At 44.2% G+C, this 19,058-nt stretch overlaps 1 protein-coding gene across 4 annotated transcripts in view; it reads left to right on the forward strand.

Annotated features, from left to right (window-relative positions):
• The first annotated feature begins 2,642 nt into the window (after positions 1-2,642).
• LOC139420403 (phosphofructokinase, platelet a) overlaps positions 2,643-19,058 on the forward strand; it is a 30,005-nt gene continuing 13,589 nt past the window's right edge. For 2 of the 4 annotated variants that reach the window (XM_071170463.1, XM_071170462.1), the window contains exons 1-12: positions 2,676-2,915; positions 12,000-12,073; positions 13,403-13,483; positions 13,662-13,851; positions 14,519-14,684; positions 14,789-14,833; positions 14,995-15,103; positions 15,405-15,500; positions 16,948-17,040; positions 17,744-17,869; positions 18,274-18,338; positions 18,988-19,057. In XM_071170463.1, coding sequence (XP_071026564.1) covers positions 2,819-2,915; positions 12,000-12,073; positions 13,403-13,483; positions 13,662-13,851; positions 14,519-14,684; positions 14,789-14,833; positions 14,995-15,103; positions 15,405-15,500; positions 16,948-17,040; positions 17,744-17,869; positions 18,274-18,338; positions 18,988-19,057 — 1,212 coding nt within the window. In that variant the 5' untranslated portion in view covers positions 2,676-2,818. Of the gene's footprint in view, positions 2,916-11,999; positions 12,074-13,402; positions 13,484-13,661; positions 13,852-14,518; positions 14,685-14,788; positions 14,834-14,994; positions 15,104-15,404; positions 15,501-15,808; positions 15,905-16,947; positions 17,041-17,743; positions 17,870-18,273; positions 18,339-18,987; position 19,058 lie in introns of all 4 variants that reach the window. The other 2 variants (XM_071170466.1, XM_071170464.1) reach the window with 2 other exon arrangements.

Here is a 19,058-nt window from a genome sequence, read left to right on the forward strand (position 1 = left end):
TTGAATCAAATTGTTCATTCCATCAACATTGAAAAAAAGATTGCTTTGTATTTTAATGAATTTGTATTGTTTTATTGGGGGAAATACATGTGTTAGGGCCTGTTTATGAAATAAAAATACATGGATTTAAATGTTGGAGGTTGGCAATCGTTTATTGGAATGTGTTATGAAATTGTAACTTGTGTTTTTGATATTCTTGTTAGTTTGTGCATTGGGCCACCAGATGGCGACAATTCATATTGAATAAATATCCCACTAGAGGGTGCAAATATCTTGCCAAATTCATCACATATATTTTATTATAGTGGCATAAATGTTGTCTTACTTTATAAAGAATAATATCAAATATCAGAATGGCAGTTTAAACTGGTCAGTGTGGAAATACGAGGCTTCATTCCAAACTGCAAAGCCACCCTGATGGACTGCATCACATAGATCTACCTTTCTATGACAGGTTTGGGGGCACCACTACAAATAAATAACACACACACGAACGCACGCACACACACACACACACACACACACACACACACACACACACACACACACACACACACACACACACACACACACACACACACACACTAGGTAGAGATAATGTGAGAGAATGTGTGTTCCCACTGTAAAAAGTAAATGAGGATCAATGTACTGCTCCATATTCCCTATAAACGTGAATTTACCCACACACGAAACAGAGGGAGGGAGAGAGAGAGAGAGAGAGAGAGAGAGAGAGAAAGAGGCTCCCAAGTGGTGCAGCCGGGAAGGGTTTCCTCTCTACACCCACACAAACAGCTCGCAAGTGCTTGTAGTGCCAGTTGCAGTTTGACAAAATATTCACACATCATTTTAGGAGAAAGGAAACTTACTGAGATAATTGCACACTATCTTAGTACTGTATGCATTTCTGTCACATTTGACCTCTTTCACCATCAAAGTAGGTATATTATTGTCAATAAACTCAGGGGTTATGGATTTAAAAAAATATATATAGATCAATACTTTGTTTACTATTGTATAGCAGTATCAAAGTCCCTTGAAGAATACACTGATTTCTGCAAGCCCAACAGGTGTGGTATCCCAGAAACCGCATCTATTTGGTATAAAAGTACCATGGACTTGCAACGAAGGGCATCACAAAACCCCCATCTATATCAGGTAACAAGAACAAGACGCAGCATTTTACTGTTGAGAAAGGACATCTACTCCGATGTAAAGTTAACTTATTTTTTGTGCATTCTGTTGATAGAAAAACGTAACAATATAGGACAAAATTATTATGTTCTTGAATGTATCTGACCATTCTGGATGATAGATACACTACATAACCAAAAGTATGTGGACACCTGCTTGTTGAACATCTCATTCCAAAATCATGGGCATTAATAGAGCAATTGGCCATGTCACAACATAGGCTAACATCTTGTGTGAGTGGCAACAACAAGATTTCGCCTGTATTGCTAATATCATATTCACATTTTAGTTTTCCACGTGTGTTTTTTTATTTACTTATAACTCATATTTATTCTGACCATAGGCAGTGGCACAACTCCATTCAAATGCTGACCATGATTCAGTGACTGCATGCTTTAACAAACTGGAGAATTTCCTCCATCACAAAAGGGGAAATACATGCCTTAGGGCCTGTTTATCAAATAAAAATACATGGATCTAAATGTTGGAGGTAGGCAATCATTTTTGGAGTTTGTTATGAAACTGTAATTTTTATGTTCTTTGATATCCTTGTTAGTTTGTGCATTGGGCCACCAGATGGCGACAATGTATTTTGAACAAACGTCCCACTAGAGGGTGCAAATATTTTGCCAAATTTATCACATACATTTTTTTTTATAGTGGCATGAATGTTGTCTTACTTTATATAGAATAATATACAATATCAGAATGGCAGTTTAAACTGGTCAGTGTGGAAATATGAGTCTTCATTCCAAACTGCAAAGCCACCCTAATGGACTGCATCACATAGATCTTACCTTTCTATGACTGGTGCACCACTACAAATAAAAAACACACACACACACGCACATGCACGCACACACACACACACATACAGTACACACACTTGGTAGAGATAATGTGAGAGAAGGTAAGATACAGTGTATCCCCACTGTAAAAAGTACTGCTCCATATTCCCTAAAAATGTGATATTACACACACACACACACACACACACACACACACACACGGAGAGAGACAGAGAGAGATAGAGAGCGAGTCAGGCAATCTGAATGTAAATACCAGTGGTAGCTTTTAAATATGGAAGCATCTCAGGTATCTGCAGAGTAGGTTGATTTTTTTGCACAACAGTTTTGAGTTTTCAATAACATAGATCCTATACACTGCACCGAACTCATGAAGTGGCCTGTCTTTTATGGTCAGCCTTTATGCATTCAATGTTAGCAGCCATTAAAATGTGATTAGGCCTATTCAATGTACTGCCACATTCAGTGGTTTTACAGTCAGGTTGGCCTACTCGTGTACTGCTCATAGGTACCTCCCATTTCATCACCTAATCTGCACACCCACAAGTCTCCGATTGGTCCAAATACGGAAAGGTCTACGTGAAGCGAAAGTTCATTTGCTGACGATTATGTCAATTTATCGCCAACTTGTACTCTATGCAAATCGCTTACTAGAGTACATGCGGAACCCAGGCAGTGGGAGAATAGCGGGCACGGGAAGGAAGAGAGGAAAGGGGGGCGGACAGCAATTTTAGCCCTCCATCAGCGGCACAATTTATACTGTTTTAAATATAACTGTATAACTACCAATTTATTCATAAGAAGAAGTGAAAGCCGCCAAAATGGCACAGCCAGACAACCAAAGCAAGAGATTCTTTGAGAGTCTGTCGGGAGCAGGGAAATCCATCGCAGTGCTGACTAGCGGAGGGGATGCTCAAGGTACTGTGACAGATGACAGCGCAAGAGATTGTATGCTATGACATTGTATCAGTGGAGAGGCCCGTAGAGGGCGAAAAGCACCAATTTGAACTGAAAATAAACACATTGTTACATCGTATATTGAATCAACTAGCCTTGATACCATGTTTCAATAAAAATAGCAATTATTTGAAGTAATGTTACAGTAGCAGATATCACAGGCGCATTTAGCATTTCGGTGGTTAGCTAGCTCTGATTACCCACATATGGAGCATTTTCTCACCACTAGGCTAGCTGCAGGCTCCCGTCAAGGTGAAACACAAATGCCGACATAGCCAAATAGCTCGACATCTATTCGATTATCAGGCCAATCATCTGATTTGTATTGATTTTCCACAACATTAACAAAAACGATGACACCGGTCGAAGTGTGGAGAGAGGAGAGGTGATTTAATTTTTCGAATTCTTGCCACTGCATTGCGGAGTTTCGTTCTGTTCGTGTGATCACGTATTGTAGCATTTGTCCCTTAATAATACTGGTATGCTTCATAGTAATATGCCACATTATAACATCGGGGTGATAAAGGAATTAGTGAGGATGAGTGTTCACGACGACTCCTCCCAACCAGGAAGTCACTAAAAACGATAGTGTTCATGCTGCTATCTTCATCATTTTGAAATGTAATACGTCTGTCTCTAAAAAGCAGACGTTCACTATTATGATTATTATGAACGAGAATGTAATTGAAATAAGTTATGGGACTGCTATAAGCTTCAGGGATGCCCTAGCCTGTGTGTTGCCTACGTGAGGACCTGCAGGCAGCGTCAGAGGAAACCCATTGTCGTATGCTGCCTACTGTCACTTTATGAATGTGACTTGTGCCTTAGTCAAAATAGGGCCATACCAGCTGTACTGTAATTATTTCAGCAAGTGTACATGCTTTTCAAAAGAGGAATAAGCAGTGGGAATCAGCTCAAACGACTTGATTGAATCATAGAGAAAGCAGAACCGCTTTCAAGATTGCTGCAGTAGGCCTTTGCTCAAAATATAACTTTATTACTATAGGCCTACTGCAGCAATCTTGACTTATGAGCCATGGTTGGAAACCTATATTCCACATGGTCCATCACATTGTACTGCAGTATCTATTTCAAATGCACTTGCCCACACACCCCTACAATGATGACCAAATGCCCTTACCCACACACCCCTACAATGATGACCAAATGCCCTTACCCACACACCCCTACAATGATGACCAAATGCCCTTACCCACACACCCCTACAATGATGACCAAATGCCCTTACCCACACACCCCTACAATGATGACCAAATGCCCTTACCCACACACCCCTACAATGATGACCAAATGCCCTTACCCACACACCCCTACAATGATGACCAAATGCCCTTACCCACACACCCCTACAATGATGACCAAATGCCCTTGCCCACACACCCCTACAATGATGACCAAATGCCCTTACCCACACACCCCTACAATGATGACCAAATGCCCTTACCCACACACCCCTACAATGATGACCAAATGCCCTTGCCCACACACCCCTACAATGATGACCAAATGCCCTTACCCACACACCCCTACAATGATGACCAAATGCCCTTACCCACTGCAGGATACAACATGGTCATCACTGTAAAAATCGTCCCTGTAAATGTACAGCATTATACTAGCGGCGGAGTTGCCAGTTAAATACTGTAGTTTTGCTCCACAGCAGGGTTGCTGTAAAATGTTTTACAATAAGAAAAACATAGTGCTGTATTGTATAAAACAATCTATATATACAGTATATACCAAAAATGTATGAACCACTTCCACTTCTAGAAACCTTAACGACGTCCAATACAGACCAAGGACAAATACTCAACCATTCAAGGTTTGAGACTTGCTGCCACTCCAATCTGCCCCCTTTACACATTTAATTGTTGGGGCACTACTACCACATATCAGTGACATTGGTAGCCTCTTACAAGGCATACCTCAAAATATGTCAATGAGCCAGAAACAGCAATACCATGCACTCACTAGTGGTCAAACGGTTTTTGGCACTCCAAAACTGTGGTAAGGTACTGTCTTCTGTGGGGTGGAATTACAGTACCATTTGAAATACAGTACTTCTTTAAAGGAATCTATTGTTAAACCAATGTTTCATTGGAATTTACAGTATGATTTACAATGTATGCCTATATAATACTGTAAAAACAACATGTTTTAATAGTGTAGAGAGGAAAAAAAATGATGCGCTGGTGTCACGGTCGTCGTATGGAGGAGACCAAGGCGCAGCGTAAAATGAATACATACTTTTAATGAAGACGAAGAACACTTAACAAACTATACAAAACAAACCGAACGTGAAGCTATAATAATACTAGTGCAGACACAGGCAACTAGACAGACAATAACCCAAGAAATACCCAAAGAAGATGGCTGCCTAAATATGGTTCCCAATCAGAGACAACGATAAACACCTGCCTCTGGTTCTCAATTAATCTAGGCAACCATAGACGTATATAAACACCTAGATGGTAAACAACCCCATAAACCTACAAAACCACTAGAAAGTACAAAAAACACATACATCACCCATGTCACACCCTGACCTAACCAAAACAATAAAGGAAACAAAGAATACTCAGGTAAGGGCGTGACAGTACCCCCCCACAAAGGTGCGGACTCCGACTGCAAAACAGCGGGCCCCGGACTGAAGATCATCGTAGAGGGCGTCACTGAACTGAGGAGCGGCTCTGGCCGCTACGGACAGGAGGGAGATTCCAGCATCGCCAGCGTGACAGGCGGCATGGGCAGCTCCTGGTCGGCTGGCGGCTCCTGGCCGGTTGAAGGCTCTGGCGGATCCGGACTGCACGGAGACTCTGGCGGATCCGGACTGGTAGGTTCCGGACTGCGACCCGTCGTGGTAGGTTCCGGACTGCGACCCGTCATGGGAGGTTCCGGTCTGCGGCCCGTCATGGGAGGTTCCGGTCTGTAGACTGTTGCCGGACGCTCAGGACTGGGTACTGTCGCCGGACGCTCTGGACTGGGTACTGTCGCCTGGACGCTCTGGACTGCCGAAGCGCTCTGGACTGGGTACTGTCGCCGGACGCTCTGGACTGGGTACTGTAGCCGGACGCTCTGGACTGGGTACTGTCGCCGGACGCTCTGGACTGGGTACTGTCGCCGGACGCTCTGGACTGGGTACTGTCGCCGGACGCTCTGGACTGGGTACTGTCGCCGGACGCTCTGGACTGGGTACTGTCGCCGGACGCTCTGGACTGGGTACTGTCGCCGGACGCTCAGGACTGGGTACTGTCGCCGGACGCTCTGGACTGGGTACTGTCGCCGGACGCTCTGGACTGGGTACTGTCGCCGGACGCTCTGGACTGGGTACTGTCGCCGGACGCTCTGGACTGGGTACTGTATCCGGACGCTCAGGACTGGGTACTGTATCCGGACGCTCAGGACTGGGTACTGTCGCCAGACGCTCTGGACTGGGTACTGTCGCCAGACGCTCTGGACTGGGTACTGTCGCCAGACGCTCTGGACTGGGTACTGTCGCCAGACGCTCTGGACTGGGTACTGTCGCCAGACGCTCTGGACTGGGTACTGTCGCCAGACGCTCTGGACTGGGTACTGTATCCGGACGCTCTGGACTGGGTACTGTCGCCGGACGCTCAGGACTGGGTACTGTCGCCGGACGCTCTGGACTGGGTACTGTCGCCGGACGCTCTGGACTGGGTACTGTCGCCAGACGCTCTGGACTGGGTACTGTCGCCGGACGCTCAGGACTGGCGAGGCGCACTGTAGGCCTGGTGCGTGGTGCCGGCACTGGTGGTACTGAGCCGAGGACATGCACCTCAGGGCGTACTGGACTGCCGAGGTGCACTATAGGCCTGGTGCGTGGTGCCGGCACTGGTGGTACCGGGCTGGAGACACGCACCTCAGGGCGAGTGCGGGGAGCAGGCACAGCACGTACTGGGCTGTGGAGGCGTACTGGAGGTCTGGAGTGTAAAGCTGACACAACCCGTCCTGGCTAGATGCTCATTCTAACCTGGCCAATGCGAGGAGCTGGAATATAGCGCACCGGGCTAGATATGCGCACTGGAGACACCGAGCGCATCTCTGCATAACACGGTGCCTGACCAGTTACACGCTCCCCACAGTAAGCACGAGGAGTTGGCTCAGGTCTCCTACCTGACTTAGCCAATCTCCTCGTGTGCCTCCCCCAAAACCCCCCAAAATGATTGGGGCTGCCTCTCTGGCTTCCGTGCTAGCCGTGTACCCTTATATCGTCGCCGTTCCTCCATTCTCCTGTATCCCTCCTCGCACTGTTCCAAAGAATCCCATGCAGGCTCTGGCACTCTCCCTGGATCGATCGACCAACTCAATCTCCTCCCAGGTTGTTACCCATTCATAATTATTTCGGGTCCATCTCTCCATTAAGCGCTGTTCCTCCCAATCACGCTGCTTGGTCCTTTTAAGGTGGGTTATTCTGTCACGTTCGTCGTAGTGAGAAGACCAAGTATGAATACATACTTTTAATGAAGACCAAGAACACTTAACAAACTATACAAACCGCCCATGACGCTATCATAATACTAGTGCAGCCACAGGCAACTAGACATAGACAATAACCCACAAAATACCCAAAGAAGATGGCTGCCTAAATATGGTTCCCAATCAGAGACAACGATAAACACCTGCCTCTAATTGAGAACCAATCTAGGCAACCATAGACATATATAAACACTTAGATGGTCAACAACCCCATAAACCTACAAAACCCCTAGACAGTACAAAAAACACATACATCACCCATGTCACACCCTGACCTAACCAAAACAATAAAGAAAACAAAGAATACTCAGGTCAGGGTATGACAGCTAGTAATATGGGTAATATCTTCTTAGGGAACTGGTCTGTCTGCCCAATATAAAGGATCAAAACTGGCGGAGGAATAAAAATACCATAAATAGGAAAGTATACCAGTTTCATTTGAGGACCAGGATGTGGACAACTGTGCCTTACAGATTGCAAAATAGTTGGGAAGAGTTTTTTGATGTACCGATTCCATGGTACAGGGTGTGTGAGTTTATATTAAGAAAAACAACGCAGATTCAAGACTTCATGCTTTTCAGCTAAAATGATTATATAGAATCCTTGACACCAACAAAATGTTGAATATTTGGGGCATAAAATCATTGAAGCTCTGCAGATTTTGTTGTGAGGATACAGAATCAATAGACCATTTATTTTGGTATTGACCTCAGGTAGCCTGTTTCTGATCTCAGGTTCAGGAATGGCTGAAAATGCATAGCATTGATCTAAAATTGACCCTAGAAATAGTACTGTTAGGAGATCTGGAGATACCGGGTCAGTCAATTACTAGTATACTACTATTCTTATTTAAAGTATTTATCTTCAACTCGCAATCTGTGGATTCTATTCGATTAGATAGATTGAAATTGTATGTTAAACATCACAGCATAGTTGAAAGTTATGTGTTGCCTAGAAACCCAAAGTGGGTGGCCATCAGAGATAGATTGGATGGGCTGAGGGAAGCTGAGGGTTGGTTTGTGGAATTGGAGACAAGTGGGAGTGGAGTTGCTGTGTGGGAGATAGAATGATGGTCAAAGATTAACGTTTTTTTTTTAAAAGACAAAATAAAACATAATAAAAAGTACATTTGAATGACACTGTTGCAACTAATGCCAGTTTCTTTAAGGCTGATGCCGTGTAGGTGTTTGTACAGATGCATATGGGGCGGCAGGGTAGCCTAGTGGTTAGTGCGTTGGACTAGTAACCGGAAGGTTGCAAGTTCAAACCCCCGAGCTGACAAGGTACAAATCTGTCGTTCTGCCCCTGAACAGGCAGTTAACCCACTGTTCCTAGGCCGTCATTGAAAATAAGAATTTGTTCTTAACTGACTTGCCTAGTTAAATAAAGGTAAAAATAAAATAAAAATAAATATACACACTCTCTCATTCAAATAAACACATACAAGAACACACACATACATGTAATAGTGCCAGACATGCACACAAACCTATACAGTTCAAATCAAAATCAAATAAAATTGATTTATATAGCCCTTCGTACATCAGCTGATATCTCAAAGTGCTGTACAGAAACCCAGCCTAAAACCCCAAACAGCAAGCAATGCAGGTGTAGAAGCACGGTGGCTAGGAAAAACTCCCTAGAAAGGCCAAAACCTAGGAAGAAACCTAGAGAGGAATCAGGCTATGTGGGGTGGCCAGTCCTCTTCTGGCTGTGCCAGGTGGAGATTATAACAGAACATGTCCAAGAAGTTCAAATGTTCATAAATGACCAGCATGGTCGAATAATAATAAGGCAGAACAGTTGAAACTGGAGCAGCAGCACGGTCAGGTGGACTGGGGACAGACAGCAAGGAGTCATCATGTCAGGTAGTCCTGGGGCATGGTCCTAGGGCTCAGGTCAGTTGAAACTGGAGCAGCAGCACGGCCAGGTGGACTGGGGACAGCAAGGAGTCATCATGTCAGGTAGTCCTGGGGCATGGTCCTAGGGCTCAGGTCCTCCGAGAGAGAGAAAGAAAGAGAGAAGGAGAGAATTAGAGAACGCACACTTAGATTCACACAGGACACCGAATAGGACAGGAGAAGTACTCCAGATATAACAAACAGCCCCCCGACACATAACTGCAGCATAAATGCTGGAGGCTGAGACAGGAGGGGTCAGGAGACACTGTGGCCCCATCCGAGGACACCCCCGGACAGGGCCAAACAGGAAGGATATAACCCCACCCACTTTGCCAAAGCACAGCCCCCACACCACTAGAGGGATATCTTCAACCACCAACTTACAAGGCCTACAGTTGGCATTGCTGTTATGATTTTAGTTGTCATTGATGTCATTTGTTTAAAATGTATTATTTAGTTTTATTCTTTTTTTGCATTGTTGTTTTCTTCTGTCTTTTCCTTTTTTCTCTTTAGTTAATTCTCTTGGTTGTTGGTGCATTGGGTGGGGAATGGAATTAATTTTATTTTTAATTTTTCTTCTTGGTGGACTGTGGGAGGGGTCTCGAATGGTTGAGGGACAGCTATTGGGGAACTGTGGGGGGGATCTTGGAGGGTTCGGGTTCACGTTTTTAGGCCTGGTGGTAGATTGGTCAACGTGCCCTTGAGCAGGGCATTGACCTTGGATGGTTCTGTGTGTCGCTCTGAATGGGAATCTGTTGGATAACTGGTATGATGTAGTTGTTGAGCGGCTTCACTGCAAGTATATTGTATGTTTCGAATATTCAATAAAAAAATATATAGAATAAAAAAATATATTTTTAACTGTTTGGGCAAGAAACAAGCCATTTGCTCTGTATTAATGGTGCAAACCTAACAGTCACGAGTCTGCGCTTTATTCACGGTGGCTACTGTACCCAGAGGCTACGGTAGAGCGAAGCCTAATCATTACAATTATTATCTGCGTGATTAGTTTTTTCTTCATTTTTTGTTGTTGTTGCTAATAATCTGAGCTTTATGTGTCTCACCCGGCAGCATTAGGTTTGTGCCTGAAAGGGAACATTTTAATCTACGTTAGGCATACTGTAAAGAAATACTGAAATTCTGTTATTTATTCCAATTAATATCAGAAATGTGAGTATTTTACCCATAATGAATGTTACTGTGCATTCTACAGTGTTTTTATATTGAAAAGTCTTACAGTGCAGTCAAGATGCCTTTGACTCAGCCAGGAATGGCCAGGAGTACACTGATCGATCCCCTGTGGGAGGCTTTATAATGCCAAAGCAATGTTGTCTGCCTCACTGCGCTGCAGGGTTCACTGTAGCTGCAGGCCTTACTGCTCAGCCTCTGTTTGGCCCCAAACATAAGTCTCGGGCCTCAGAAAGTACAACTACTGTAGTACTCATCTGGAGGATCAGAGAGCATTCAGGCCGACTGAAAACAACAACAAGAATGTCAGCTTCAGAAAGAAGTCCCACTGGGCACAGATGCCAGTTGATTTAAATTTGGTTGAGTTGTCAACTAATGTGAAATCAACAAAACATTTCAAAATATCATTGGAGTTAGATTAAATGTTGGGAGAAGAAAAAGAAAACAGTCCCTTACATTGATTACTTTTTGCAAATCCGTTTTGGACATTGATTCAACGTCATCCCATTACATTATTGTTGTTGTTGAAATGACATGGGAACAACGTTGATTCAACCTGTTTGTGCCCTGTGGGATGAGTCCGTCAGACTTGTAGCTTACAATACCCATATGTTCTCTCTGGCTCTGCCGCACTCATAATCAGATCGTTTACAAGAGGGAATACGAATATAACGATGCTATTCATATTCATGTAGTTACGCCAACAGAACAGCGATGATCACTTGACTTGTAAAGTGGCATCTGATGATCCCTTTATGATGATTATGGACGAAGAACTATGGATTTGTCATTATGTAATAGCTTTTATAACACACTCAATGTAGGCTCGGCCCTATGAGGTTCATTTAGAGAAGTCTGTGCCAGTTCTTATTCTTTTTTTTCTCCCCTGCTTTCTTGCTTTCTTTCATATCCTCCTGATGGTCAATCTCAGAAGTGTGTTGCTTAGTAACAGCTTAGCCTAGCAACTATTACACTGTGAAACCAAACGTTTATCAGATTGTTTATAAATGCCTTGGCCTCGTCAGCCAAGTTCCATGGATCTGCCTGGTCTAAAGCACACAAATCATTATTCCTACTGTCTAAGAAGTTACAGTAGGTTAACCTGACATTAGAATTGTAGGCACAGAACACCATCTTTACAATTCTCCCCAAGGCAACTGGAAGTGGACTGCACAGTGTTGGTATTTTTTGGAAGCGAGGCTCTTTCTTATGGTGATAAAGGATTCAGACTTCGGCCTGAAAGGGGGCATGACATTACATGTTGAGCTATTCACCACTTACGCTCATAAGTGTATGCACAGGACTCATGTGCTTTGGCCATATGTTCTCTTGTTGATTTAATTAGACGATGTAGGACCCATCGCTACAGGAGTCTTAAGCAGTATTCAAATGTTGTTATTTAAAAATGCCTTATTCAAGTGAGTTTTCTGTTGGCCAGGAATGAATGCTGCTGTCCGGGCAGTCGTTCGAATGGGAATCTATGTGGGAGCCAAAGTTTACTTCATTCGCGAGGTGAGTCTAGACACTCTGTACACACAGCACTGTTTTAGAAACAATAAAAATCCTTCCTTACCCAAGGATACGTCAACAGGTGGGACTATCCGGGCAAAGCAAGACAAGGAGCACTCTGTATTTATCTTGAGTTTTATTCCTGGGACAAAACACTTTGTAAACACCTTACTGAGCTGAGTATGTTCCTTCCATCCAGGGTGGTTTTGTATGTAGACCAATATAGGATGACTGATCAACATTTGGAATCTTCTCAAAATTAGCCGATTAGAGGCTACCGCCCAGCATTTGACCAGCTCTTGCATCCATAATGTGGAAGCTGAATTACAAACACAAGGATACATGCCTACAGTAGGCTACAGTACATGGCAATGTTTGTGTTGCATATTCTAACATCTGGATGGAACCAGACCATCTATTTCACATATAGCCTACACGCTGACAAATGGGCCGGGTTTCGCTTACGCCTCGGGTCTAATGATGATGCATATGTTGAATGAATTATGATATGTTAAGCCTCTATGCAGCTGACTTCCTGGGCAGGCCAGGGCCTAAAATGCCTGCTCATTCTGTCATTTGTGTACATGGTGGCCTACACGTTTATATCAACGACTAAAGGCATTAGTCGACAGATCACATGTGTGTTCCCTTTCGGGTCTGCTCAGGTAATCTGTTTGGCTTCCGGGTCCGTTTAAACAGGATGTGAAAGCCAAAGACCTGATACACAGTAGGACATATTTGTTTTATAGCTCTTTGGTTTAAATTGCGACCATTCTGGTTGCATAGGCTATGCTCCTATAAGCGTTGGTAGTCTGTGCGGCCTGGAGTTTTTTCATTTGCTAGCACCAGTCCGCCTCAAAGTATATTCACTCAGATAAACATTGAATGGCAAAATGATGTTTGTGCCATTTGGAGTAGCCTAAGCAAAGTTATTACATGTGTATCGTTTCTTGTCAGTAGGCCTAAGCAAAGTTATTACATTTGTATCGTTTCCTGTCAGTAGGCCTAAGCAAAGTTATTACATGTGTATCGTTTCCTGTCAGTAGGCCTACGCTCTGGTTGTTGTTACATTTGCATAATTATTTGAGCGGTACAAAGTTGGTGCATTGTATCATTTCAACTCACCTGTGAGGGTGAACAGGAAATTCAGCAACTCTTGTAGGACAGGGTTAGGGTTCAAAGTCAAGTTGACAACTTGACAGTGGAAGTTTTACAAGTAAAAAAATGAAGGAGGCTTTTATATATTTGAAATAGTGGGGGGTTGTTAAGCCTAGGAAGTGTGCGTGCGTGCGTGTGCGTGTGTACTTTGTGACATCTGTGTTGCATCTACAGGGATATCAGGGTATGGTAGATGGTGGAGAAGAGAACATAAAGGAGGCATCATGGGAAAGTGTCTCCAGCATGTTACAAATGGTGAGTACTGTACCATCCATGTAGGACAGAAATAGATGACCACACACTGAATCACAGTAGCCTATTTACAAAACCAGTAGACATAGACAGAGCTATAATTGATTGGTGTGAGTAGGCATCTTGCATCTGGGCTGTATTTTACATCCACTTCAATGTTTGTGTAATGCCCCCATGCCAGGGTGGCACTGTCATTGGCAGTGCCCGGTGCAAGGAGTTCCGGTCCCACGAGGGGCGTCTGAAGGCAGCCCACAACCTGGTGCAGCGTGGCATCACCAACCTGTGTGTGATCGGAGGGGACGGCAGCCTCACTGGGGCCAACCTCTTCAGAGAGGAGTGGAGCGGACTGCTGGAGGAACTGGTCCAGCAGGGTGGGGAATGGGGCTGGTTTTGTTTCTACCGGGGACAGGAGAGGGGTTAGGGATCGAAGATTTGGAAAGATTGCAAGGTGGGGACTGGCACTTCAAGCGGGGACAGGAGAGAAGTACGAGAGAAAGGGATTGCAGAGAGAAAAGTACTGCAGAAGGGTTTGTTTGCTGCGGGGACAGACAGGAGCATGATGTAGGGGTCATTGAAAGAGAGCTTAGAGAAAGGTATGGGGCTGTAAAAGAGAGAGGTCATACTGACAGGGTGACATATTGACACTGAAAAGAAGTGGAAATGTCAAGATTGGTATTGTGGTAAGCTGAACAGTCTTAAAAGTGTATTTGCAGATGAGGTAATCCATTGTGAGCTTGCTGCTAGAACAGGAGAATAAATCCCCAAATGTTTTTCATCTGAAAGGATTTGTCCGGGAAGACAAAGAAGGTTTTTATTTGAGAATTAATTGGTCGTAGTTTCTCATTGTGTACCCGTGTTGGATGTTTCGTATCCTAACTTAGAATGAAGCTCCAATGTCAAGTTAACCTTTCTGCTTAGAAGTTATGGCTAATCCCACCTCACATTGAAGAGTCAGGGATCTTGGAATAAATTGCTTTCCTTTATTTCAATCTTAGTCACAAAAGTATATAATTGCATTGTTCTTAAACTTTGCCACAGGGTTGATTGATGAAGATGCTGTCCAGAAGTATTCAGCCCTGCACATCGTCGGGATGGTGGGGTCTATCGACAACGACTTCTGTGGCACCGACATGACAATCGGGACGGACTCTGCCCTGCACAGGATCATAGAGGTGGTGGATGCAATCATGACCACCGCACAGAGGTTAGCAATAGTAGCTTTAGCAAATGTTGTTTGGGTTTTTACTTTGTCTGTGAGCATATGATTCTCTCAAATGTCATCTTCTCACTCGCTCATCTCTCTTTCAGCCACCAGAGGACATTTGTGCTGGAGGTCATGGGCAGGCATTGTGGGTAAGACAGACACAGACTTTTAAACTTATTTAAAAACTGATATGCTAACACACCTTATGTGTGTGACCTTGTGTGTGAGTTCAGATCCGTCCTGTGGGGCCGATGGGTGCTGTTGTCTGACTTGTGTGTGCGTCTTTGTGTGTCTGTGTGTGCGTCTCCAGATACCTGGCTTTAGTGAGTGCCCTGGCGTGTGGTGCTGACTGGGTGCTGATTCCTGAGATGCCCCCTGAGGACGGCTGGGAGGAGAAGATGTGTCAGAAGCTATCTGCGGTAACGTATTAACTCAGCAATCCTTTAACCTCACAACACTTCTCTCACTGTAATAATTAATGCTCGTTCACTATCCAGTTCACTCTGTTTCGTTGTTGTTTATATTGAACAATTTACAATAAATGATTACTTTTAGAATAAAATGAAGTTACCTTACCAAGAATGGGAAAAAGTTCAGTTCAATGTCACATGAAGCTAACATTGCGATACGATCTGATCTGCAGTTATTTGGTCATGTCACGGTCATTTACCTGTGTGTTATATGCTGTTTTCTGTTTGGAATTAAAATGTTATGGTCCAGACTCGCTCCAGGGGTTCAAGGTTGAACATAATCATAGTGGCTGAGGGAGCCATTGACAGACATGGGAAAGCTATAACCGGTAGTGTTGTCAAGGACGTGAGTACCTTAGTGTGTTACAGGGCCAAAACCAAAAGTACGTAGGCCCAACAGTGTCAAAATAGTCCACTGGCAAACAAGCAGAGTATTATGTGTCGACACCAAGTTAGTAAATTATGTGATATTAAGGACATGTTCAAACAAAGAGATTGTGAGCATTTTTTGGTTAATAAGCCACCAAGAATCAACACTTGCTCTCTGGTCCATGGACAATGTTTTCACTGTCGGGCCCTCCGTCTTTTGCGAGCCCATGCCAAACCTCTGTTTTAGTTTCTGTCATGTGTCTTCCACCCCCCTCCCTCATATAGAACCGGGCAGGAATGAAAAGGCTGAATATCATAATAGTAGCCGAGGGGGCAATTGATTGTAACAACAAGCCCATAACGACAGACCATGTCAAGGATGTAAGTACAGCAACTCAGACCTATAGCAGACAGCTCCTGCTAGGCCTCTATCGCTACCGTGCTGCCCTTGGTGTGGCTTCACTCGCTGACTGTGCACTCTGGTTTGAATGCTCTGACGCGCACACACACACACACACACACACACACCCTGCGGTAAGACTGCTTCCTGAGTGGCCTCAAACTGACTTTACAGCTGATAACCTGCTTTTTCCCTCTACCTTCTTAATTTGCTGTGTGACAGCTTTAGCAGATACATTTGATTAACCTACTGTACATGTCTAGCCAGGCCTATGGAACGCGTTGTAAAAGAGGTACATTTTGTACAAAACGCATCAGTACTTCCGCTGTCAAATACACTATAAATGGAAAATAATTGAGTTGCATGGTTAATCGTTTCGAAAATGAAGTCCTTTTATAATCTGAGCACAATATGACACAGCATATTACCATTTCATTCTAGGCCCTCAGGAATTGAGGCAAAGCATTTAATCCAGCGTGTGCTTGAATGTCTTATTTATTTATTTGTGTCACATTTTGAAAGTCAACCTTTTTTTAAGCTTGGGATCTGTGCGTCTTGTAAAGACCCCACAAACATGACTGGAATACGGAGGATGGGTTGCATGTGCATTGTGTTTTCCCTTTGCTCAACTCTTCAGCTTGTGGGAGTGTTTTCTCCGTGTTTAGTACAAATGTGTATGTCTAGAATATATTAGGTCAAATAATATCTGATGGTTTACTTGCAGTACGTAAAGATACAACACTACTTGCTTCAGTATTTAGCCTAGTATTAGAGCTAACATTTCAGTATTTAGCCTAGTATTAGAGCTAACATTTCAGTATTTAGCCTAGTATTAGAGCTAACATTTCAGTATTTAGCCTAGTATTAGAGCTAACATTTCAGTATTTAGCCTAGTATTAGAGCTAACATTTGCATGAGTGTATCGCATGACCATTACTCCTATGCCATTACTATAAGACAGACTTTAAAAGAGTGCCGCTAAAACCACCTCAATCTAGCTAAAACATGGTTCCTGTTGTCCCAGCTTGTTGTCAGATGCCTGGGGTTTGACACCCGTGTGACAATCCTGGGCCACGTCCAGAGAGGAGGAACCCCCTCTGCCTTCGACCGTATCCTGGTAGGTATTCTGACCGTATTCTGACCACATTCCTGGCCGTTACCCCACATTTGCAATCGTGTACTAGCCTGGTCCCAGATATGTTTGTGCTGTTTTGCCAACTCCTATGCTTGGCGTGACAAAATGACCATAAAAGCTGACAGGGCAGTACAAACAGACCTGGGACCAGGCTAGTAGTGTACAGCAGTCCCACGAGATTAATCGTGTGGAAGACATGCACTCACTAGGCCTGGGGAGGAAACAACTGCTGCTTTTAGGCTAAGCACATTAACAGATTTGAGGACATGGCACATGTGTTGATCTCGGCGTACTGGTCTATCATAGAAAGTGGGAGAAATCCAGGGCTGGCAAGCTCTTCCAGTTTGCCTACATCCTCTGAAATACAACAAATGAAAAGAGGAAGCAAGAGAGCATGAAAACAAGAGGGAGAGTGAGGGAAACAGAGAGAGGGATGGCGATAATCCCTATGTGAGCTCAGGCAAAGAGGAAGAGATGTCAGTATATGTTTAATGTGGTCCCGTTTGGCTCAGTTGCTAAGAGCATTACCCTAGCAGTGCCAATGTCTTGGGTTGAATTCCAACAGGGATCACATTCTGTACATGTACTAACATGCACTCAGTGTATTGTACATTGCTCTGGAGAAATGTTTCTGGCTGTGGCATCTTTCCTATCTTTATTATGTGTGGCTGTGTGTTCTCTCCAGGCCAGTCGTATGGGTGTGGAGGCTGTCATTGCCCTGTTGGAGACTACAGCTAATACACCGGCCTGTGTGGTCTCTCTGTGTGGAAACCAGGCGGTGAGACTGCCTCTCATGGAGTGTGTACAGATGGTAGGTAGACAAGAGTACTGTAGCCAGGACAAGGCAGCTTGCTACTCGCGGGCACACGCACCCTCACACTCACAAACACACATGGAGGAATGAGAGAATTGCCTGATGGGAAATATAAGTGCATCAAGTGGGTGAATGATGAATGTTGTTTTGTTCTCTGAGTGAGGTGTTTTTTGGTTAATCGCTATCCAAGGCATGTGGCTGCCGGTTGCTTTCACAGAGCAGCTCTCAATGACTGCACTGCAAACCCTTCGGATCTTACCTAGATACCTACCATTAGATTGCATCGACTTGATGTCCTACTAAGGCAGGAATCACATACACATTAGAAAAATGTATAAGTCACTCGGAATAAAAGCGTCTGCTAATTTGCATGCAAATATGAATCTGCTTTGGTTCACCAGACTCAAGAGGTGCAGAAAGCCATGGATGAGAAGAAGTTTGAAGAGGCTGTGAAGCTGCGCGGCAGGTACAGCCACGTCACCAACCACTGTAGTGGCTTTGTACAGCTACAGCCACAGCCACAACCCCCAGCCCAGTGTGAAATATTAGGGACAGTGACCCGTTTCTCGTGCTGATGTTAGTAGGCCTCTTGACACGTGACCTACTGGGCCACTGACACACACACATACATACACAGAGAGAGCAGCAGCCAGCATGAAAGGACCTGGTCAGGCAGTAAATTAGATCACTATATTATGTCAGGGTCACCCAGTTTGGAATGATTGGAGTTCACTGAGGGACATCCTCTTCACCAGTTAGGACAATGCTTACCCATTTACAGTATAAAAGTAGTGGGTTAATGTTGAGGAACTTGTTATTATTAGGGACAGGAGATTTTCCTGACCACCTGATCTGGTTAGGAAACACTCTGGACCCTAGTTATAACCTGAAACTACTGCCGAACCTAGAGGTGTTCCTGGTCACGTGGTCATGAATCACTCCCGGCTCCACATATTAACAGAATGCTAGGATCAATTGAACCGGGCTGTAGGGCCCTATTCTATCAGTCATTTTGGTCTCACTTTGTGCTAACGTGCCTAAGTGGATTTCTGTTCCTTAGTATTTGTGTAATATCTATATTGTAAGACATCTTTCCTTTTTTTGTCTGATTGCAGGAGTTTTGAAAACAATCTGAAGACATACAAGCTCCTGGCTCACCGTAAACTAGAATCAGAACTCCCACATG

The sequence above is a fragment of the Oncorhynchus clarkii genome, chromosome 11 (genome assembly GCF_045791955.1).
Source record: "Oncorhynchus clarkii lewisi isolate Uvic-CL-2024 chromosome 11, UVic_Ocla_1.0, whole genome shotgun sequence".
Taxonomy (NCBI): Eukaryota; Metazoa; Chordata; class Actinopteri; order Salmoniformes; family Salmonidae; genus Oncorhynchus; species Oncorhynchus clarkii.